The sequence below is a fragment of the Mastomys coucha genome, unplaced genomic scaffold (genome assembly GCF_008632895.1).
Source record: "Mastomys coucha isolate ucsf_1 unplaced genomic scaffold, UCSF_Mcou_1 pScaffold1, whole genome shotgun sequence".
Lineage (NCBI taxonomy): Eukaryota > Metazoa > Chordata > Mammalia > Rodentia > Muridae > Mastomys > Mastomys coucha.
The window spans coordinates 88,183,210-88,207,103 of record NW_022196891.1 but is presented as its reverse complement, the minus strand read 5'-3'; the positions used below and the strand labels follow the sequence as shown (position 1 = coordinate 88,207,103).

The 23,894-nt window shown below is 42.6% G+C and overlaps 1 protein-coding gene and 1 pseudogene across 2 annotated transcripts; both read left to right on the top strand.

Moving 5' to 3' along the window:
* Positions 1-583: 583 nt before the first annotated feature.
* On the top strand, positions 584-21,926 carry Flvcr1 (FLVCR heme transporter 1). 2 transcript variants are annotated; one of them, XR_004109684.1, is made up of 11 exons: positions 584-1,394; positions 4,742-4,922; positions 10,988-11,128; positions 12,793-12,860; positions 14,031-14,134; positions 14,645-14,755; positions 14,995-15,100; positions 15,606-15,717; positions 16,641-16,708; positions 16,872-17,001; positions 21,665-21,926. XR_004109684.1 is itself a non-coding variant. In XM_031338744.1 (10 exons), exons 1-10 carry the CDS (start codon positions 675-677, stop codon positions 16,941-16,943), a joined length of 1,683 nt encoding a protein of 560 aa, XP_031194604.1. In that variant the 5' UTR covers positions 584-674; the 3' UTR covers positions 16,944-19,360. The 2 variants fall into 2 exon arrangements, 1 of the variants encoding a protein (XP_031194604.1); XM_031338744.1 differs by lacking the exon at positions 21,665-21,926 and having other exon boundaries at positions 16,872-19,360.
* LOC116097038 lies at positions 17,853-23,685 on the top strand (annotated as a pseudogene).
* The last annotated feature ends 209 nt before the right edge of the window (positions 23,686-23,894 follow it).

Sequence of the window (23,894 nt, the reverse complement as noted above, 5' to 3'; positions counted from 1 at the left end):
CACAGAGTCCCCGGTGAGACCCTGTCTAAAAAGGAGGGACGGAGGGCCAGAGAGTGAGCACATCTTAACACCTGGCACCCGGTGTTTGCACGCACAGCTTCCCAAAGGGTAGCGGGCTGACTTGGTCTGAGGCCCAGTTAGGACCCCGAGGCTTCCAGAGCTCTGTCCTCATCCGGTCCCGGGATGTGCAAGTCCACGGTTAGCCTATGCAGACTTTGGTTGCTGAGCGGGAATAGGAGGCAGGCAGGGGCTGCAGCTGTCCATCACCTCCTTCAGTCCGCTGCGTGGATGGAGCCGCCCGCCTCCACCCACCCAAGGGCCTGCTTCTGAGGAAGCCTCATTCTCTGGGCGGACAGAAACCCTTTCTGGTGCTCTCCTTCCAGGAGAACCCAAAGCTACTCGCTCCTGAGCGAGTGCAGGGAAAGGGCCTGGCACACCCTTGACCCCGCCCCTCTCCCCGGCAACTCCCCGATTGGCTTGCGGGCCTGATGAAACGCTCAATGATTGGCTGTAGGGTCGTAGTACGCAACACGAGACGCCCTGGGGGCGGGGACTGCCGGCAAGAGCTCCGCTCCACTTTGTCAGCGAGCGGCGCCGGCGAGCGCGGGGCGTCCGGTGGGGCCTGGGAGCCAGCGAGGAGGACTGAGGGGCGGCGGGGCGGGGAGCCGGGAGGCATGGCGCGGCTCGATGACGAGATGGGGCCGGCCGTGGCGCCCGGGCACCCGCTGGCGAAGGGATACCTTCCGGTGCCCAGGGGCGCCCCGGACGGGGAGGCGTGCGCGGAGCCGCCTGATGGGCCCGAGGCGCGGAATGGAGGCCCGGGGCTCGGCCCGCTGGTCGCGGGAGCTCCGGGCGAGCCGCAAGCCCTGATAGCGGCGGCGGAGGAGGAGACCCAGGCCCGGCTGCTGCCCGCGGGCGCCGGGGAGGACGTCCCGTGCCCCGCGTGTCCCCCGCGCACGGCGCTGTCGCCGCGGCGCTTCGTGGTACTGCTCATCTTCAGCCTTTACTCGCTGGTGAACGCCTTCCAGTGGATCCAGTACAGCAGCATCAGCAACGTGTTCGAGGCCTTCTACGGCGTGTCGCCGCTGCACATCAACTGGCTGTCCATGGTGTACATGGTGGCCTACGTGCCCCTCATCTTCCCGGCCACCTGGCTGCTGGACACGCGAGGCCTGCGGCTCACGGCGCTGCTGGGCTCCGGCCTCAACTGCCTGGGAGCCTGGGTCAAGTGCGGCAGCGTGCAGCGGCACCTCTTCTGGGTCACCATGCTGGGGCAGATCCTGTGCTCCGTGGCCCAGGTCTTCATCCTGGGCTTGCCCTCCCCCGTCGCCTCAGTATGGTTTGGACCCAAGGAGGTGTCGACGGCTTGTGCCACAGCAGTGCTGGGCAATCAGGTAAAGACTAGAACGACTAGATAACTGAGATCCTCTCAGTCTGGTAGGAAGCCATAGGCGGGGCTGGGGCGACGGTCGGTCGGTGTGGGTAAAGTGCATACTGTAGAAGCGTGAAGACTGAGCCCCAGCACCGAGAGAAAAGCCGGGCACGGTGGCTCCAGGTTGTATTCCCAGCCAGCACTGACAGGTGAGGTGGAGGACAGCTCCTGAGAAAGGACACCCGAGGTTGCCTTCGTGGTCTACACACAGGCTCACCCGCGGGCACGCTTGGAAACTGATGGTGAAAGAGAGATCTCAGGTATTTGTGGCGCCAGTATGGAAGAAAGGTCTTGAGATCTGGGAAGTTTGTTTCCATGTTAAATGGCCTTGGAACAGCCCCGATTTCATTGTATTAGTGTTAGTCAGCCCAGCCTGGCACCTCCTGAACATGTGTAGGTGAATGTTCAATACGTGTTCCGGTGATAAAGCTTTGGCAGGATTACTGAGTCCAGCTGTTAGTTCTGACCAGTGAGACGGAGGAAGGCAAGTCACCGACCATGGAATGGCTAGTGGGATAAGTCAAGACTCCCTTAAGAAATGATCTTGTTTTTTTTCTACCATCATAAATTCAAACGCCACTAGAATAACAGAACTAATAGTAGGTAAAAGGTTTTTTTGTGTGATTTATTTATTTATTTATTTAACACTGTTTCTTCCACTCTCCTTAACAACACAATGAGTCACCATACTACTATGTTTGTATTTGTTAATTTTAGGCTTGTTATTGTAATTTAAAATTTTGCTAGAGGGCACTTGTGACACCTGATGTTTTTGTCACCACTGTAAATGTCACCATTTAAAAAGATGCTTAGCATTCAGTTGAAGGAAATCTAGTTAAAAAAATCTATAGCCCTTGTTATGTGTATATATATATATATATATATATATATACAGTTATATATATACAGTTATATATATATATATATATATATATATATATATATACAGTTACATGCAGCTATGTAACCAGAAAATGTTACTTTCTTACTTCAAGTCTCACTTGGGTCAAGATCATGATTTAAAATGCCTCAAGAGACTAAATATGTGTACCTAATTTATTAAGTTACTTTCTTTTTCTAATTCACATAAACTATAATTACTATGTATCAAAAATAATTTATTACTGATACATTGATTGGTTGTTTATGTTTAGATAGCAGATGTTTTTAAAAGATATTTTTTGTTTCCAAATTATTTTCAAGATAAATGCTTCATTAAGCATAACAAAAATATCAACTCCATATCTATAAAGTATTAATTTTATGGATAGTAAGTGGAGATATTTACTTATCGGTGGATTTCCCTTTTCTCAGCACATATCTGGGTCTTCCTTTATTCCCCTAAGGTATTCTCACTCCTCCCTTAGCTCCTATAACTGTACAGTTGTTATCATCAAATACACATTTTCAGCCTCTTATGGAATGATCATATATAATAATATTCAGCAGCAACACACAGTCACAAGTTTGGTGGCATTCAAGTGATTTGTGTGCATGTATCATTTAACTTAATAAGTTTAGAAACTATTAGTTTCTCCATTCAATAAATAGGAAAATTGAAACTTTAAGAAATGAAGTAATTTCCCAAAGGTAATAATAGAGCTTGTTCACATATAAATGTGTCTGGTTCCTGAATGGTGGCTCCTAACTTTCAGGTCACTAGAAAGAACCTTTGAAAATACAGGTGCTTTAAGCTTGCCAATGCTTCCCAAACTACTTACTGTGAAATATTTACTATGGGTTACAGATCTTTCTAAGGTGTCTTCTTTGGTTTCTTAAACAATGCCAGACTTGGGCTTGCACAAGGGCCACTGCAGAAACATTGGTTCCCTGTGCTTACAATATTCTTCCTGTTCAGATTACACAATTACATACATACTACCACTAAGCCCTCTTCAGGTTCATTTGTAATGCCAAGCAACTTTCTTGATTCCATGTAGAATTCTCCATATTTCTCACTGCATCATTTTTACCTCTCCATGTAGCATCACTCTCTCATGTTTATTATTTATATATTTACACATGTTTTTATGCTCATGACTGTTGATTTTTCATTTCATTTCCTCAGAGTTTTCCACATTCCTTTGTAATTACTCATTTACTTACTTTTTTCTTCTTCTTTTTTGAATGTCTTCATGTGTGTGTACATGTATACAGGTATACATGTAGGACAGAGGTGGTTGGGTGAATACAAACTTGAGAACCAGAGGAGAATTTTGGATGCCCTTTCTCACTCTACACCTCATTCTTTTGGGGCCAGAGTCTCCCATAAACCTGGAATTCAGGTTTTTCAGCTAGGCTGGCAGCCAGCAGGCCCTAGGGATCATGCTGCATCCACCCCCAGTGCTGTAAGTACAGAGCTGCACAGGACCATGCCAAGCTTATTATGGGGTGCAGGGATTAGAACTCTGGTTCTTAAGCTTGTGTGCCAATAGCTCTTACCCACTGAGCCATATTGCCAGCCCCTAATTACTTTCTATATGGATTTGTCTGTGAGGAATGTTTTATATAGATGACATTGTATAATGTGTGACTTTGTGTGTCTGTCTTAGTTCTCTACCATGTTTTCAAAGTTCATCGTATAGTACTACATCAGTTCTTACCTATGAACATAATTCATTGTGGGAACATATTTGATAAACATTTAGTTTTATATCATGTTAATATCATGTTTTTAATTTGTGAATGGGGTAGCTGTGAATATTTGTGTATAGTTACTTGATTATAGTTATTTTTAGTTTTAGGGCATATACCCACAAGTGGAACTGAAACATCATATTTCAGTTCTGTACTAAGCTCATGAAGAAACTGTCAACTGTGTCCATAATGGCTAAATCACTACAATTTCTTCCATTGTTTACTGTTCTTACAAGAACTGTCTTGTTCTTACAATCACACTCGTCCTAGTGGATATGAGATGGAGTCTCACTGTAGTTTTTATTTGTATGTCCCTTAACAACATGGTATTGACCATATATATATTCATTCTTTGGAGAAATGTCTTTTCAAGTCTATGGCCCATTTAATATTAGGATCTTTTTGTTGTTGTAAAAGTTCTTTTATTCTGAATGTTAGTTTCTTATTAGACATGATTTGAAAATATTTCCCCTGTGTTGTGTGAGTGCTTTATTCCCTTATCAGATAGATATAGGGGAAAGTTTAAAAAAGTACAGTTGTAACGAAGACGTCAGAACAGACGAACTCACAGGTTCACATACTACTGTTTACACATACTACTGTTTCTCTATGTTCTGTTAAACGCCAACACTTACTCTTTGCTTCCTACTAACAGGACTATTTATTTTACAGCTTGGAACTGCAGTTGGCTTTTTGTTGCCACCTGTTTTAGTGCCCGTCTTGCGCACACAGAATGACACAGGCCTTCTGGCTCACACACAGAATAGCACAGACCTCCTGGCTCATAACATCAACATCATGTTTTACGGAACAGCATTTGTCTCCACATTTTTATTTTTTTTAACAGTAATTGGTAAGTGGATTGTTTCTTATAAGGCTTAGATAAATGCATGACAAATATGAGAATAACTAACCCTGAAAAGTTCTGCTGATGGTGTCTTCAGTGCTGGATTTTGTTTCGTTCTTGCTGGGCAATGTCTTGCCTCGGTACTAAGTGGAACAGCTCTAGGGATATGTCATGGCCCACTACGTGTTTTGATTTTTTTTAACATTCTAAATTGTTTAAAGACTAATCAGTCCTACATACCTTCCTACTAACTCAACTTGGTGAGTGTTCATTTCAAACATGTTGCCTGGCTTCATTCCCACACTCATCTTGTACTTTCCTAGCCTGTGGCTAGCTCCTGTCATGCTTTGAAATGACGCACATAGGCTACCACCTTCCCTTTAATAAGAAATTTCCCCAGGGATTCCCAGTTTAAGATTAACAGGGTCTAAAAATGTTGACCTGTAAAGTATCCTGGGCAGCGTCGAGAAGTTCAGAATTTCAAACTGTGGCAACTATCTGCTTGTTAGGGCCACTTCAGAAAAGCCTGGCTGCCATCGCTCGCTCGCCCCCGAGTCCTCCCGTCTGGCCTGCCTTTTGAAGGAGTCAGTCAGTCAGCGGCCAGCAGCCATCACCAGCTTGGAAGGAGCTTTGGGAAGGTCTGCTTCTTTTTTTTTTTTTAAGTTTAAGGGGAAGGAATTTTGATTTCAGGGGAGAAGATAGGCAAGGTGTATCTAGTATATATACATAAACACATATATATTGCTGCTGCTGGAACTGGAGTAATGCCCATAAAGCACTCAGTATCTCTTAAATGGATTTGGTTAGGAAAAGAACTATGGCGTTCACAGACTTTTATTTTTAGTAAACATTTATAATTGAACTGTGTTATAGTTGGGAGTTTTAGATTTACATATTAAAATTTTACCTTGGCTATAATATCAATGAAAACTTCATGTTGTATGATCTCTAGACGTGAAGTTGAGTTTTCAGAGAAACATCTGATTGCCGGGGCAGGTGAGCTGCAGGACCAGGTATAGGAAGCTCAGCCTGCATCTGCTATTTTCCTTGAGATGATGAACAGAATGCTCTCAGTAGCATCTGAAGTCTGTGAGGATGTGCAGGCTGCTTCTCAGTTTCTAGGTTTGCAGTTCATCAGTGAGTGGTATATTTGAAGTGTGCACACTGCTGAAAAAGGACACTTGTTTCTCTTACTGCTTTAGCATTTTAACAAAAGTTTTAAAATAAATCTGTGGTGGTGAGGGGCCTCTTCCATTTGCTTTTCTAGTTGGTACGTTTGCTTTGCTTGATGAAGAAATGGGTCTCGTACTTACATTATGTTTAAGTATAAAGTGTCTTTCTTTCAGCCATTTATATATAATCACATAAACCTCACGCTTCCGTCTCACTGAATCTTTAAGTTGAACATCTTTTCACAAGAAATGAATAATTATATAAGGCATCTTTATAAGCAGGGCTGGAGAGGTGGCTCAGTAGCTAAGAGCAGCTGCTGCTCTTGCAGAGGACTCAAGTTGTGTTCCTAGCCCCCATGTCATTGGGTGGCTCACAACCTCCTGCAATTCCAGCTACAGGGGATCACCATAGGCACTGCATTCATATGCACAGACCCCAAGACACACATATACAAATGATTGAAAGTAAAAGTATGTATAATTAATTAAGCAATGGAACCATGGCTCAGTGCTTAAGAGCACTTGTGCACTTGATGCTCTTGTGGAGGACTCGGTTCAGTTCCCAACACGCACATGTAGCTCACTCAAAACCATCTGTAACTTCAGTTACAGATAATCTGATGCCCTTTTCTAAACCCTGTGGGCTCCAGACACTAATGTCGTGCAAATATACAAATTCAGGGAATTCACTCAGATACATAAAATAAAAATAAAATTTAAAAATGACATCTTTAGTTGAAAATTTTTACACAATATATATACTTATGTGTAAACTGTTACAAATAGGTTTTTAGTTTTCCGAGTCAGGAAAAAGAACAATAAAATAGGTATGACTTGGTTTATTATCTTTTGTAGTTTGAGAAATCACAGAGCAAGCTATTTATATATCTAGTTATTGATAGACTCATGGATTACGTATTGAGAATGGAAATAGCACTGGGTATGTGGAAACAAGGGGATAAAAAAGGGCTTATTTTCATGTGTGCTTTAGTGTTCTGCAGTTCTAGCCTTATGACGATAGACATAGTGTAAAAGCAAGGAAGGAATTAGTTATGGTGCCATATACTGTAGTCCAGCACTTGGGAGGTAGAGGCAGGAGGATCAGGAGTTCAGGATCATCCTCAGCTACATAGCTAGTTCAGGGCCAACTTGGACTACATGAGACCTTGTCTCAAAAATAAAAGACAAACAAAATAATGCAAGATACTATACAACCATTGTGTGAGAATTGTGACAGTAAGTAGACAGCCGGCTTATGTTATCATACTCAAATATTTTCTGGGGAAGGAAACTGAATTTGAAAATCCTTACTTAAATCTCCTTACCCGAAGAAGTGAGCTTACATCAGTCTAAATTCTACTGATAAGTAAAAATTCAACCAAATCCATATTTATATTTATGGACTTAAGTTACAGTTTTTTAGCAAAGTGGCATGTGTCGAACAGGTATACATGGTTCTCCCTCCAAGACTTCCTTAAAAGTTCACTTTGTGTAACCCTCTTCCTTGTCCTTGTGGGGTGTATATGTGACTGTAACCTGCCTGGGATTCCTAGCCATCACTGAGTCCACACTAATTTCTCATTCTTTAAGAAGTCTTGCCAGGTTGTGGTGGCGCACGTCTTTAATCTCAGCACTTGGGAGGCAGAGGCAGGCGGATTTCTGAGTTTGAGGCCAGCCTGGTCTACAGAGTGAGTTCCAGGACAGCCAGGGCTATACAGAGAAACCCCGTCTCGAAGTCTCACACATTTGGATGATAGATAAATGCACCAAAGCATGGCTAAGCGCACACTACGTATACCGGTTCTCGTTAATCCTCAAGATCCTTCGCGGGCGCTATTATACTTATTCCCATCTTACTGAAGTTCACACACATAAAGAAAATTGAATTTGCCAAATGTCACTGTTCATAAACAAGCAGGATCAGATTTAAGTCTAGTCATCTGTGAGCTGCCATATATGCAAACTAACCGCAGGCTTTTCACCCACCCCAGTTTTTGAATAACAACTCGGAGGCTATTGATGTATGAATCAATAAATGCCTATGCCGTAAGCTTGGGTTTGTTCCCTGACTAGCACATAACTTATGCAACCCGTTTATTCTATTCTATGTGTGCCACATGGTCGGTTACCTCTTCTCGGTTCATAGGTCTGTCTCCTCTGAGTCAGGGGCGAAATCTTTCCCTGCTGACTCTATCCCAGAGTTCCTGCCTTTTACCGGAACTCCCACCTCCTACTTCCTGCCTGTTTGCTAACAGGCCATCAGCTTTTTACTGGCAGGTGATGCTTCCACACAGTGCACAAGAGAGTCTCTCTGCAACTAATAGCATTTTAATTTTTACTTGCCCTTAGATTTTGTTTCAAGTTTCCTCTTAGAAATGATAATGTTCTTAAATGTAAAATCTGTTCATGTGCATCAGCCCTAAACTATATGGTTTAACTCAGATGTATCAATTTAAAACTTGGGTCATGACACCAAAAGCAATAGAGGTAAAAACATTTAACTTAATATTAGTCTACTTAAACACAAGAATATGTAGACTGAATGTGTAATTGTGCTTTTCGTTCTTCTACTCCCAATGTCTATATGGCTGTAAAGTGAAATACATTTTACTTAGTCTACAAGTATTTCAAGGTCTTGAGCAAAGTCTAATTTTTTTTGAACTGAATATTGTATTTATCATTTATTTTTGATCTCTGGGTAGCCCTGGCTGTCCTAGAACTCACTATGTTGACCAGCTGCCCTTGAACTCACAGAGATAACCTGCCTCTGCCTCCCAAGTACTGGGATTAAAGGCATGATGATTACATCCTACGTTAAATATTCTTCAAAAGACACAATACATTTTGTGTAGCAATTGATGATTATAAAATTTTACATATTTTGTGTGATCTTTATTGCAGCTTGTCACTATTCTTTCCATTTAATGAATGAGAACCAAAAACTGAGACATACATTAAGACGGGATAGTGGCAGAATTCACAAGTGCGCTTGCTGTCTAATAAGACAGTGTATTGGTGTCTGTCTGGGTCATGTATGGTAATGAAAGTGCTCTGATCTTCACTGTGTAGGGCTCTGACAGCCCCAGATAGCTGGGTCTTTGTCACTCAAGGAGCTGTGTGAGTGCAGTGTTCTTGAAGCTTTTGGTGCCTAATGTCAGCTGGAAAATAACTGCTATTTAAATTAATAATTATTTTATTGGCACAGATTTTTAGTGGGAAAAAGTTTGCATCTCAAATGTAAAAAGAAAGGTTTTATTTCCTGCTTTGAGATAGCTGCTCAGCAATAAACACTTATAGACAGATGGCCTTTGTTCCTCTTTTTCTTCATGTAGCACAGGGTCTGACTCTCCATCAATGTTTAGCTGCCGGGTACAGGTTCATTTTGCCAGGGGATAGTTCACCTCTCTGAAAGGATGATGCCTGTGTTCAGAAAGTAAATCTAAGTGGAGAATTACTTTTATTTTGTCTGAATTTTTATTTGGTTCATTTTGACTTACTGTGCTATAGTAAATTAAACCTAGGAAAGAGATTTAAGGCTTGCTAGAGATTCATGACTATAGTTACTGACAACCTAAAACCTTGATTTACTACTGTGAAAGTTTTGTATTACCTATGCTAATAAAGAGAACTGTCTCCCACCCAACTAGGATACAGAGAGACTTGCAGGACAGACACGAGGCCCTCTAACAGTGCAAGGATCAGATAGGGAGAAAGGAAGAGGAAGAATTGTCAGCAGCTAAAGGCTTTGTGTCCACCCAACGTAAGGATGCTACAAATCAGTATCTATGAGTTCTGTCTCGCTTTGAACATTTATAAGTTCTGAAATAAAAGTATACTTAGTCTGGTTTTAGTTACATCATGATTAATGTTTTTTTTTCCAACAAAAACGTTTAATTTTCTATTTTTATTAACAGATAGAGAAATGACTCATTATATTTTGTGGGAGTTATAAGGACTGTCCCTTTCCTGATGACTCTCAAGCATGTCTGTGTATTGGGAACATCTGGCAGTTTTTGTGTTTAGTGTAGAGTCTCATATTCTTTCCTGGAGATTCTTTGTAGAGAGTCTCAAAATCAGGATTAATTTTAAATTTCCAAATAATTCCACTGGACAACCTGAGAGATCAGACCTAACTCACTTCAAACTGAAAATAAAGTAGGCCTCTTCCAACCAAAGGAAGAAGAAGAAGGAGGAGGAGGAGGAAGAGGAGGAAAAGGAAGAGAAGGAAGAAGAGGAGGAGGAGAAGAAATTGTTATAAAAGGGAGAAGGGAAAAGAGAAAAGGGGAAAATGATGAGATGGGAGGGGAGATGTCTGTATATAATGGTTAGTGCTCTGAGGGGAGAGAGGGAAGAGGTGGGTAGAAGGGGAAAGCTGAAATTATCATCTTTTAGAAAACATTTTCCCCATATGCTTCCTTTTTACCTGTTGGATTTTCCCTGTTAATTTTAAGGTGTACATTTTTTATGAACTCTCTGATGATTGGTGGCATGTACATCTGGGATCTGTGGTAATGGAGACATGGTTGTATGAAAACTTCTTGATACCTGGAAAGGTCACTGAATTGAACATTTATATCTCCCAAGAGACAAAATTTAAAAGTAAACATTGATCTTGGTTAACTACAAATGAAGCAGTCAGTGGGCAAAGGTAGTCTCATTGCCTGGGGTTAGTCAAGCTCAGATGAATTGGCCAAATCACGAGTTTTAGTTTGGAGAGCTAAGAGGATAATGACAAATTATTCGTCACTTAGAAGTCAGTTTAGATAAAAAATAACTTCACCATAAAAGACTTTTACTACATTAGTCCTAAACTGAGAAGCATATACTTAGTTATGTGGGGTGTGTGGGTGAACTGTACATAGATTGGTCATCTGTGATCCTTTCCATACCCATGTCCAGCATTCAAGGAGAAGCCTCCCTTGCCACCGAGTCAGGCTCAGGCAGTTCTTCGAAACAGCCCGCCTGCAGAGTACTCCTACAAGAGTTCTATCTGGAACCTGTTCAGAAACATCCCCTTTGTTCTCCTGCTGGTCAGTTATGGTAAGTGGCCTTATGTTTTCATTGGTGACCTTAGAGCGCTATAGACTCTTTCTATTGGAACATTAATGAGATCGGTTCATGGACTCCATAGAATAGTGATGAACATAAGTCTTGAACTAAAAGCAAAAGTACATAAGGGATTTTTGGTTTTTTTAATATGCTGAATGCTTTTTTGAGTCCTGGTGGAGTATAACATCCAAAATGTAGAAGTTATACTTGCAGATATATGTAGAGAAACCCACTCTTGTGTTTAAGAGTAAAATCTTAAAATCAACTGTAGTCTTATCTTAAATAGTGAAAACCTGGTAGGGGGTGTTATATGTCTATTGACAAGACAACAGGTACCTGAATTAAAATATATTCACACTATGGACAGAGTATTACACAGTAGAGAAAACCAGTGAACTAAATGAAAACTATCCCTGGAGCCACAAAACAATGTAGAAATGAATACTACTTATGAGGTTTACATGCAGAATAATTCTGATTGTCCCTGAATACATGTATGAAATTAGAAACACCTGCTGAGGGTAAGGGAATCCTTGGAAAAGGACGAAGTAAGAAAATGAGTCTGAGCCAAAGGTGGCACAATGTTAATGTCTGGCAGAACCAGAGAGGGGAGAGTGCATTCTCTATTGTCTTTGTGCACCTTTGTATTTAATAGGAAAAGGGGGTAAAGCAGGAACTCTAGACCTCGGGGAGGTCAACAGTCTAGCACCTGGGAGGGAAGGCACACCAGAGTTTGAGATAACGTGTGGTTCTTGATAATCAACTGTTTTCATTTTTTCCTGTGTTCTTTTATTCTTGTGTGAATTGTTTTAAGTCTCTGACACAGGGTTAGTTTTCTGAAGGAAGCATTCTGTCGTGAAGTTAATGGTGTGGTTTTTTTTTTTTTCTCCCATTAAGATTTTTTTTGTTTAGTCAGGGAGTGGTGCTAGGAATCAAACCAAGAGCCTTGTGCACACTAGACAAATACTCTATCATAGAGCCCTGTTTTACTTTAATCACCATTGGCTGAGGCTGATGATAAATGTAGAGTAAATATGGCTTGAATGGTTGCCATATGCATAGTTACAGGTGGAGATACGATGTATAATCCACATGCCTGAATCAGAATGGTGTGTTATTACAAAATCCTATTTTCCATTTTCTGTTGCTACAACAAAATACCCAGGGTTGGCTATTTTATAAAGAAAAGAGGTGTGTTTATCTCTTGTTTTTGGAGGCTGAAAGTTCAAAACCAGTTAGCCTCATGTGCGCAGTCTCTGGTGAGGAGTCCTTGGGAACACCATGACAGGGATGGAATTTGACTTTATGCCAATGTATTTGGTGGCCTTATTTTATAAAAGCCTCCTCAAGTAATAACTGACTCACTCCATAAGACCCAAATGAATCTGTCTGAGGAGCCTCTGTGCCTCATCTCCTTGCTCTGGGTACTACCTCTTGAAGGTTCCATCACCTTTGCTCCACCTGTGCAGGAGATCAAGATTCTAGCATAGATCTCCAGTAAACCTAGTGATGCGTCCATCTGTCCGCTTTCTGACAAGGAAGTAGTGGTGGTATTACTCTTCACAGGCTGACATTACATATTACATATGCTGTGTAGGATTCCGTGTTTTATAGAATGGTGAACTTAACCTTTTTTTTTTTTTTTTCCTTTTTAGGTATCATGACTGGAGCATTTTATTCAGTTTCAACATTATTAAATCAAATTATATTGACATATTTTGAGGTAAGCTTTTGTTGTTGTAGTTTTTCTTGAGACAGTCTTTCAATGAATCATTGGCTAGTCTGAAACTCACTGTGTAGACCAGGCTGGCCTGGAACTTGAAGTGACTGTCCTGCCTCTGTCTCCCTAGTGCTGCGATTACAGGTGTGTGTCACAATGCCTGGCAAGTTTCTGCTTTTATTCTGTATGCTTGGCCAAGCCTTTTTCTTTAACAATATAGTTCATATTAGCATGGTCCTAGAATGAAGGACTGTGGCATTGTTGTTGGAAACACTGAAATCTGCTTCTAAAATGCAGCACTCCATGTAAAACTCAAGGTGGGAGAAGCTGAAGGAAGCAGACTTAGAGAGCAGAAGGCAAATGGTCCTCACAGTTACAGCAGAGGGCCAGGGTGGCTCAGGTGATTCCAGTCCAGTGTCTGTGGGTCCTGGACGCAGTGCACAGTCAGTGTGTCCTGTACTCTTTACTAAGGACACCTAACCCAGTTTGTAAAACATACACTGAAAGCAAATGTTACAGGCACTGTGACAAGACTTTAACTCAGGTATATGGAAAAGCACAAAACCTTGTAAGGACTCTAAGCCTAAGTGTCAAGGCCTGTGGCCTCTTGTTTTGGTTGTGAGCCTAGCCTTTAACGGCTGAGCCATCTCTCCAGCCCATGTGGCCTCTTGTTTAAAAGGAGTCAGCACTCCAGCTGTGCCACGGCTTTGCCCGTGACTCTCCGCTTGCACGTGTGTAAATGGTTTTACAGTCTTACCGACAAGTAAGCACAGCTTCAGAGGGCCCCGAAGGGTCTCCTGTTTTACTTTCATTTTCTTAAAAAAGATTTATTTATTGTGAGTACACTGTTGCTGTCTTCAGACACACCAGAAGAGGGCATCAGATCCCATTACAGATGGCTGTGAGCCAACAGTCAGTGCTCTTGACTGCTGAGCCATCTCTCCAGCCCCTTCTTTCACTGTTTATATCTGTTGTTGTCATTGTTGCTGTTGTTTTAAAATAGAATGCCTTCAATAAAACACCCCCCCAAAGACCCAGCTCTAGCCCATGGAATGAGTCTTCCTATTATGTGCTTAATTTTATCATTATTTTAGTTAACTGTGCAACTGTGTGGAAAGATGAGCTATCAGTTTGAACTAGAGATATCTGCTTGTCTCCTGCACATTATCTTAGGGAGAAGAGGTGAATGCCGGAAGGATCGGCCTGACACTGGTGGTAGCTGGAATGGTGGGCTCTATTCTCTGCGGCTTATGGCTGGATTATACCAAAACCTACAAGTAAGTGACATAGCATGCAAGTAAAGATATATTGATTTTAAAGAGACAGGGTTTTACTAGGTAACTCAGGCTGGCCTGGAGCTCAGGCATCCTCCTGCCTCCACTGCCTGACTGACAGGACAACTGACAAGGTTAGGGTTAGTACATACCACTGTGTCTGAGTAAGACCTGGGGCAAGCCTTGCAGTGCTCTCCCTGCGTTCTATTTTACTGGTCACATTCGCTTCACCACTAAAAATGTGAATGCCTTACAGACCTTCTACCCCTGGCTCTGCCTTTGTAGGTGTTTCTATCTAGAAAGTCTCCCTGCAAAGCACCAGGCTCCTGACAAACTTTATCGTGTCTTTTTTATATTGTGAACTAAAAAAAAGTTCTTTGCTATGGAAAAACTATAGCTGAGCTAGCTACGTTATCTACAGATGGACAGGCTGGTTCGCCTTTCTGACGAGAGTCGTGGCTAGTGCATCGTTCTATGCAGAGGGAACCACTCACAGCTCTGTCTTTGTTTTAGGCAGACGACTCTGATTGTGTACGTTCTGTCTTTCATTGGAATGCTCGTATTTACGTTCACATTGAACCTCAAGTACATCATCGTGGTGTTTTTTACTGGTGGGATCCTTGGGTAAGTGTCAGGTGACACCCTCCCTCTGTGATTCTGAAGGACTGTTCAAAGGCCATCCAAAGGTCCTTTTGATATTTTAACCTCTTAAGAGTTCCATTAAACACGTATAGATGCGGTGTTCCTCAGAACTGTAACAAAAAAGCTTATGTTCATTTTGGTATGCTGTTGCTGAAAATAGATGAGCTTGTCTGTCCAAGTGGCTGCCCTTCTCATAGCCCACCTGTCTTGTGCTCCTATAGCTTCTTCATGACTGGTTACCTCCCCCTGGGCTTTGAGTTTGCTGTGGAGATCACTTACCCTGAGTCTGAGGGCACGTCCTCAGGGCTCCTCAACACAGCCGCACAGGTAATCTTTGCTTCCTCTAAATAGTCCACAGGTAGCAGTTGCCAGCACTTGATAGGTAGAGGCCAGAGAACCAGGGAGTTCAAGGCCAGGCTCAGCTGTATAGTGTGTTTGAGGACAGCCTGGGCTACATGAGACTGTCTCAGAAAATCAGAACAAACAAAAACCAAAGTGATGCCAGGCAGTGGTGGCGCATACCTTTAATTCCAGCACTTGGGAGGCAAAGGCAGGTGGATTTCTGAGTTCGAGGTCAGCCTGGTCTACAGAGTGAGTTCCAGGATGGCCAGGGCTATACAGGGAAACCCTGTCCCGGAAAAACCAGGGATTAGTATCTGGTGAGTGAGCAGTGAGCTTGAGCTGACTTTGTGGGTTAACAATGCTGCTGTCCAGTGGTTGTTTCTAGAAGCCAGGTCATAAGGAAAGTCTGTTAAGGAGGGTTCTGTGAGGAAAGTGTACTTGCTTTAAAACAGCAAGCTCAATAAAAATTATTTCGTACATTTTATTTTAGATATTTGGAATTTTGTTCACTTTGGCTCAAGGAAAGCTCACATCTGACTATTATCCAGAGGCAGGAAACATTTTCCTCTGTGCCTGGATGTTCGTAGGCATCATTTTAACAGGTAAGTGCTGAGTGCATGCAACTTGTTATCTGTATTCAGCTTTGCAACTCTGAGGTTAAAAAGGGTAAGAAGGCTGAGCATGATGATGCACACCTTTAATACCAGAACTCAGGAGGCAGAGGCAGGGGGATATCTGTGAGCTTTGAAGTTTAGACTAATCTACAGAGTGAGTTCCAGGACAGCAAGGGGTGACCCTGTCTTGAAAAACAAAAACAAATAAACAAATGAAAAGTAGATAAGATTCAGGACTCAGTTTCCTCAGGATATGAGTCTATCCTTTCATTTTGGTGGCTCCAAACTTAATACTATTACTCTGCATAAATTCCAAAACTGGGGCTAGAGACCCAGAGCCCTGAACCCAGGCTCAATTCCCAGCTCCAGATAGTAGCTCTCAGTGCTCTAGTTCCAGAGGGTCAGATTCCTTCTTCTGGTCTCCTCTGGCACTGCACAGACATACATTCAAGTCACACACCTATATACATAAAAGAAAAATAAGTAAACCTTTTTGAAAACCTTTTTAGAAATCATAAATTATCTCATTTGTGTGTGTGTGTGTGTATGTGTCTCATCACCTTCCACTTGGACATACGACCATCGTAGACTTCCCTGCCCAGCATTGTATTTCCATTGTACATACCTGTTTCTCTTGAATTTTCTATTTCAGCTAGCTAGTGCTCTCATCCATTCAGCTACCCAAACAAGGAAACTCTGAGTCCTCCATCTTCCCTCTGATTACTACATCCCCATTACTCACATCATGTATTTGTTGGCTGATGGGAGACTTGTGATTAAGTCAGAGGCTGAGGTCTTTTCTCAGCTACCATAGTGCTGTTGAATATTACATTATGTACCTGTGTTAAATGTTATAAGATGAAAGAAGAGGGTGTCAGCTTATAGTAGTAACCTCGGTGCTTCTGTTTTAGCTTTGATCAAGTCTGATCTGAGAAGGCACAATATAAACACCGGGCTTACAAACATGGACGTTAAAGCTGTAAGTAAAATGCTTTTATGGCTGCACTCTGGGAAGATGGGGCACAAATGAGAAACTGTTCTTGTTTAATCAGTAACATTTTTTTATAGCCAGTTCAACAACTGACTGTTAATTAGTGTAATTCAGGTGAGGTACGTCTCCTCAGTGTCGATTGTCTTTACAGGTACCAGTAGATAGCCTGACAGATCAAAAGCCAAAAGTGATGGTGTCTATACAGTTGGAATCTTCACTCTGAAGAAGGGAATGTGGCTGCCCCGCAATATGGGGACATGGCATCATCTTTGGGCAGCTGTGTGAGTTGTGAGACCCTTGAACATTATTGGATGAATTCTGAATATTATTTTGTTTTGTGTTAATTTAAGCAGTGATTTTGCTTAAAATGTCCTTGCTTACCTCATGTTAACACTCCCATTCATGTAATAGTGTCTATTTTCAGTTATGTGTTGTGTACCTGAAAGTAACATTCTTGACATTTTTTTTCAGGATGCTTTGTTTTTTATGGGGGTCTAGTTCCTGTAAGACATGTAAGAGCATGCAAGTCACATATAAAAACTTCCAGTACATTCCCAGTCAGTTATCATCTCACGGTACTGACCATGTCAGGATCAAGTCAGAGTCACGGTGTGTGACTCTGAGAGAGCAGAATACCATGAGAAGTGCTGACCCCTCGGACGGGGCTGGGACTGAGAGTCCCATCTCTTAGACGCCTATTGTACCGTGTATTGTGACATGTTCTGTCCCACAAAGACAAACAAAGCGCTTCTATGCACAGATTAAATCCTTTATGCTCTGGTCACCTAGGAAGCTGAGACACATGGATCATCTCAGCTCCTCTCTGTGCTGCTTTCATACAGATAAATGCTAATGTAGTACAACTTAAAATGGCAGCTTTATGCCCATTGTCCATTTTCACTCTTTTAAAAGAAACTTGCATCATCTGTATTGCGGGCTAGCTCATGATTTCTTATATCACATCTATATTTTGCCTTGAAGATGCTCAAGATAAGGAAGTCTATGATAACTTCAGAGAGCCCACAGATCTCCATTGTGTGGAGAGCCCTTGAAATACTAGCTGCTGTGTTTCCAGGATCACTCCTCTGACCACTGTTTTTGAGGACGACCAGCCCTTGCACATGTTCTGTGAATGCTGGGAACAGGTTCTGCTGCACCACAGCGTGCATGTACTTAGTACTCTGCACACTGTCTCTTATACACTCAGGACAAGGCGAATGGGACCAAGTGTATTGTCACAGTGCCTACCACTGTGGCTTGTTTACAGTGAGAATTAAATGTCTTTGATGTTTTGACTCTTAAGCTTACAGTCATGACATTTGATCAACCATAATATTTATAGTGTGATTTTGTAAATTTTACAAAAAATTTACATAATATAAAAATGCACACAGAAAAGGTAATCATGTAATGAATATGGTTGAAGCAAATGCAACTTTGATTTAGGCAAAATATACATTGATTTATCTTGATGTTGTATTATTCTCTTTCATCAAATTACTATAAATTATGTGGAATTTGACACTGGAAAATGTACTGAAAGAACTTAATATCATTCAGGATCAAGAATTCTGGTTTTGTGTCCTGGGTGTGCTTCTGCCTTGGTAACTCTGGACATATAACTCACCCTCTCTGACATATCACTTACCCTCTCTGACATCACTTACCCTCTCTGATGCATCACTTGCCCTCTCTGGACACATCACTTAACCTCTCTGGCAGCATTTTCCTGATCCATGAAATAATGCATTCACACTGATCTAAAAGATCTTTTTAAAATATTGTCATTCATCACGAAATAGACCAAATCACTGTACCACAGGAATTTAGAAATCTAGCTAGAATCTGGGCAGTGGTGGTACACATCTAAACCATGTCTTGAAAAACCAGACAGAGAGAGAGGAAGAGAGAGAGAGAGAAAGAGAGAGAGAAAAAGAGAGAGAGAGGGAGAGATATCTAGCTAGAGAAAAATTCTGTGGAAAACTGAGTCAACAGTTGTGATTGTACAGAGACAGAGAACTCGAGTCAGTCTGTAGTTCAGGTAGAACCTATATCAACAACAACTTCTCTTGGTAGTTCTGTCACAGGTTGCAAATGACCAAAAATGCACTGTCCCCACTGTTTCTGTTTTTAAATTGACAGTGTTGTTTACAGATCATATATATGTTACTTCCGAAGCTTTGAACAAATTACAGATAAAAGTTGGAATACTTAGTGTCTGAAAAATATATTCTTGTTTTGTTTTTTATTGTTTGAAACAGGGATAAAGTATGATATAATAATGCAAAATGAATTGATGTTCTCAGTATTTTAAGTGGATGTATGGGTAATATATCAGATAAGAATTTGATACGGTTCTGTGTCATGGGTTTAGAAGTAGTAATTATCATCACCTGTGCCCGCTTTTGTCAGCTGGTTTCAGAGCTGTTGCATCTGTAAATGCTGTGACATAGCTTCTGCCTTTTGAGAATATCTTTAAAATGTTGGAGGAATATCTTTGGAAATGTTTGTTAGTAGCTGGAACGGCACCCATGTCTGATGTCTTCATCCCTGTTCTCATTTTTACTATTTTTATAATTTCTCTATGTGCCTGTTCTTCATTATTTCATACTTAAAATAAATTTATTTTTTTAATGCTAATTTTATGTTTTTTTTTAAAAACAAGTCTGGTGTCTGGTATGTGTGGGAAGTTAGAAAGTGATCATATGATCCTAGAGTCAGCCATAGAAGGGAAGGAGTCCACTGTATCAGTACTCAATAGAAAATAAAATGTTTTATTCACTTAAAAGTAATGTAATGTAAGCCGGGGAAGGGGCTCAGCAGCTAGGAGTGTGCACTGCTCTCGTAGAGAACATGAGTTTTGTCCCTAATATCCACACCAGGCAGGTTCACACCTGTTCCAGGGATCCACTACACTCTTGTGGCCTCCATGGGCCACTGTACTCATGTACTACACAAGCCTTCACACATGTGTATGATTTAAAACAATAAAACAAAATCTTAATAAAGAAGCTTCCAGAGGATGATGTCAACATGGCCGTGGAGACGTGGCCTCAGAAGCATTGTTTCTCAAGGCACTGCATGGATTGTACTTTTGTTGGGGGTCCAGTGGAGAGGTCTCAGCACAGTCCCAACAGAATCCCCGCGAAAGGCAAGCTAAGTTTACGTTAACCCCATCCCCTGCAGCACAGTGGCACAGCACAGTGCCATGAAAGACTCCATCAGGGAGCACAGAGCTAACCCTGACTTCATCAGCTCTGTACATGCTGACTGGCCCACTTCTGGCTTAGTCCAACCAGAATATTGAGGTGACTGGTATAGCTGAAAGTCAGAGAAGGCTAGCAGTAGGAAAGAACAGGGAGACTCCAGGCTCCATCGGGAAGCCACTTGGGATTCCTTGCCTGTGGGCCATGGAACCCCAATACTCTGTGTACCATACTCTTGGTCAAGCTGGTTTTCCAGGTGCATCCACACGTCCACATGGATAGAGACAACAAGTGTCTCGGGCAGATAGTCGCTCAAATGGGCAGTATTAGAAGGTGCCCGAACTAGGGAAAGCAAACAGGAGGTTCTGTACACCTGGCCTGACTTTTCAAGATGGAGAGAAGACAAAAGGGAACAAGATATGTAAGGCAGGTAAATGTCTGAGTTTTGAAATCCCTAGCCAGGCTGAACTTGTAGTATATGCATTTCTCTCCTAAAAAGTTATCAGTAAAGCCTGAATTGGAGCCAAGAAGCATGGCTCAGTGAGTGTCTTAGTTAGGGGTTTACTGTTGTGAACAGACACCATGACCAAGGCAACTCTTATAAGGACAACGTTTAATTGGGGCTGGCTTTACAGGTTCAGAGATTCAATCCAGTATCCTCAGGGCGGAAACAGGGCAGCATTTAGGCAGGCTTGGTACAGGGAGAGCTGAGAGTTCTACATTTTCATCTGAAGGCTGCTGGTGGAAGCCTGACTACCAGGCAGCTAGGATGAGGGTTTTAAGCCCACGCCCACAGTGACACACCTCCAACAAGGCCACACCTTCTAATAGTGCCCAAGCACCTATAAACTATTGCAGTGGGTAAGGTGCCTCAGGCCTAGCAACCTGAGGTTAACCCCAGGACCCACGTGGTCAGAGGAGAGTACTGACTCAAGTTGTCCTCTGTCTGCCACACATGATCTGTAGCATGTGCATGCATGGGCCAGCATGTGTATACACACACACAATTAAAAAATAAACTAGTGGGGCATGGTGGTCCATACCTCAGGGGCAGAAGGATCTCTGGGAGTTTGAGGCCAACCTGGTCTATGAATCGAGTTCCAGGAAAGCCTGGGCTGTTATTCAGAGAAACCCTGTCTTGGAAGAAACAAAAAACAAAAAACAAGCCTCAAAAACTTTTTAACCTACAAGAGGTGTGGTTTCTTATATATTTTCAGCAGTGGAAAACTTGAAAGAATAAAAATTAAGTTGGGTGTGATAGTTTATGCCTGTCTCCCAGCATTTGAGAGGCAGGAAGGTCAAGGTTCAGGGCTGTCTTCAGCTTTGCGGTGACTTTGAGGCCAGCCTGGGCTACATGAGACCCTGTCTCAGAAGTTTAATGATTATTTAAAATAAAAATTAAAAACAAATCAAGGAAACACAATGACACAAAAGCAAACAGTAGTGATCCAGTAACAAGCTCCAAAACAAGTGGAGATCTGTGCATTTCCTGAGCAGGGATTTAGAATGGCTGTTTACTTTGCAGTGCTGGTAGCAAATCCAGAGAAAGCCCTTGAGTTAAGCAAACACAGGAGTGTGGTTTGGATGAGAAACGACTGCAATGGGCTCATGAGTTTGAGCACTTGGTCCAAGTTGCTGGTGCTGTTTGGGAAGCTCTGGAGTGTTTGTGGAGGAAGTGTGTTGCTGGGCTAAAGGGTGGATTGATAGTCTTGACCTATTGTGTGTTTTCTGTGTGTAGATGAGACTGATGAGCCAGCTTCCTGTTGCTGCTGCAATCCCATCCATGACTGTTGCCTTTTCTCTATGCCTCTGGAACCGTGAGCCTTTGAGTGCCATCAGCAGAGCTTATCGGGCTGTGCCAGTAGAAGCTTGGAAGACCGTAGTGCTGAGCAGTGTGAGCAGCGGAGGCTCAGCTCGTGAGATTTCACAGGGGAGCAAGGACGTTTTTACAGCTGGGGCTAGAGGCCAATCATGGTATATTTAACAAAGACTCTGGCTGCATTCTGCCTGTAACCTAAAAATTGCATAAGGCTAAGCAATAGACCTTAAAAAAAAAAAAAAAGAGGACATGACGCCGGTAGGGGTCAGGAGCTGGGATGGGATAGAGAGGGATGGGAGGGATGGCCAAATATATTGTAGGAAATTCTCAGTTAATAAAAATAGTATATTAAGATGCTGGAGAGATGGCTCAGTGGTTAAGAGCACTGGCTGCTCTTCCAAAGGACCGATTCAATTTCAAGTACTCACAACTGCCTGTAAGTCCAGTTCTAGGGTATCTGACACCCTCACACAGACATATATACTGGCAAAACTTAGATGCATATAAAAAATCTAAGAAAAATTATATTAAAACAAAATGTAATGCACTCTCTTTGGTGAAGGAAATTTAAAAAGAGCATAACACTGAATGTTCTTCATCAATTATTCCTAATTATCCTTCCTCAGGTCCCTGATGAAAAGTAACAAAGGGGGGAGGAAAGAAAGGGAGACTGTGCAGTTGAAGGATAGAGGAGCATTGGGAATCCTAAAATTTCATTCTAGTTTGCGCTGGCAGGGAGGCTGTAACTGTGAGAGCGATTAACATGATTACAAAAGGTATCCTCTCTGCTCTGCACAGTGGCAACAATGGCAACAGTGCCTGGAGGTCAAGGCTTCCCTCAGCTAAACCTAAGAGCCTTGGGACTTCCTTGCTCCTAGAGAGCAACTCCCTAAGCAAGCTTTTCCACAGCTTCATTGTACAGAAACTGCTGCAACTGTGCTTCGATGTTGTCGGAAATTGTCAGGACAAAATTAATTCATTTAAAAAATGAAATTAAAAACAAAACTGCCTAGGGCAGTATTTCCCCGGTGTCAGCATATAGACATGGTGCAACTGTTACGTAGTCCAGTGGGTCCCACACCCTCGGCTGGCTGTAGGATTTTGTGCTGCTGTCCCTGTGGTACTGGTTTTATAGGTATGAAGAATTTGAGATTGAAAGAGAGCTGTGGAGTTTGGTGCGATCAGACAGCTGCTGACCTAAGACAGCGTGTGACAGAGTCAGAGGCCGTGAGAAGATCCCATGATGTCACTGAATGAGACTCAAAGTGAAGCCTCAATTGCAGGGCAGACCCCAGGATTCTAGGGATGCCAGAACCATGGGATTTCTGCCAGGGAAAGCTGTAGGATCAAGTTGGCTCAAGAGAGAGGCAGAGATTCCCATGCCCTTAGAGGCCAGATGATTCCGTCACTAGCCCCAGATGCTGAACACAGCTTCAGGATCACTGCTTTCTCCTCCGGGTTTGGTCCTTATTCCTCCTTTTTTGGAATGGAGGTGTTGATTTCATTGTAGCTTAGATGTATGTAACTTGTTTGTGATTTTATAGGACTCAGTTACGAGGTAATATTAGGCAGACATAGCCAACGTTTCCTTTCCCAAGCAATCACCAAGATGGCCGAAGTGGAGCGGAAGAAGTGGACCTTCTGCAAGGCCACTTACGGAGGCGTGCACCTGGACCCGCAGCTGGACATGCCTTGTGGACAGTTGAAGCAGTTGTACAGCGCCTGTCGGAGGCGGGCCTGAACTGTGGCCTGCAGCAGAAGCAGCACTCACACTGCTCAAGCACTTGAGAAAGGCCAAGAAGGAGGCACCACCCATGGAGAAGCTGGAGGTGGTGAAGACGCACCAGAGGGGCTTGAGCATACTGCCAGAGATGGTAGGCAACGTGGTGGGTGTGTACAACAGCAAGAACTTCAACCAGGTGGCGATCAAACTGAGTTGATTGGCTACTACTAGATGAGTTCTCCAGCCCCTACAAGCTGATGAAGCCTGGTACTGGTACCACTTACAGCTTCCACTTCACTCCCCTTGAATAGCCAAAGTCAATAAAGACTCATGTTTGGTCCCTGGTATGTGTGTGTGGGCTGGGGAGGGTGTGTGAAAGATAGTATTAAATCTCAGAAAAGAGTTTAGACTTTTGAAAGTGCTGAG

What these genes read in the sequence shown, in the direction of transcription:
- Flvcr1 (XM_031338744.1), top strand. Translation starts at nt 675, where the DNA reads ATGGCGCGGCTCGATGACGAGATGGGGCCGGCCGTGGCGCCCGGGCAC. An exon ending in ATTTTTTTTAACAGTAATTG is followed by an intron (nt 4,923 to 10,987) that starts GTAAGTGGATTG and finishes ACCCATGTCCAG; the next exon opens with CATTCAAGGAGAAGCCTCCC. An exon ending in TCTCCTGCTGGTCAGTTATG is followed by an intron (nt 11,129 to 12,792) that starts GTAAGTGGCCTT and finishes TTTCCTTTTTAG; the next exon opens with GTATCATGACTGGAGCATTT.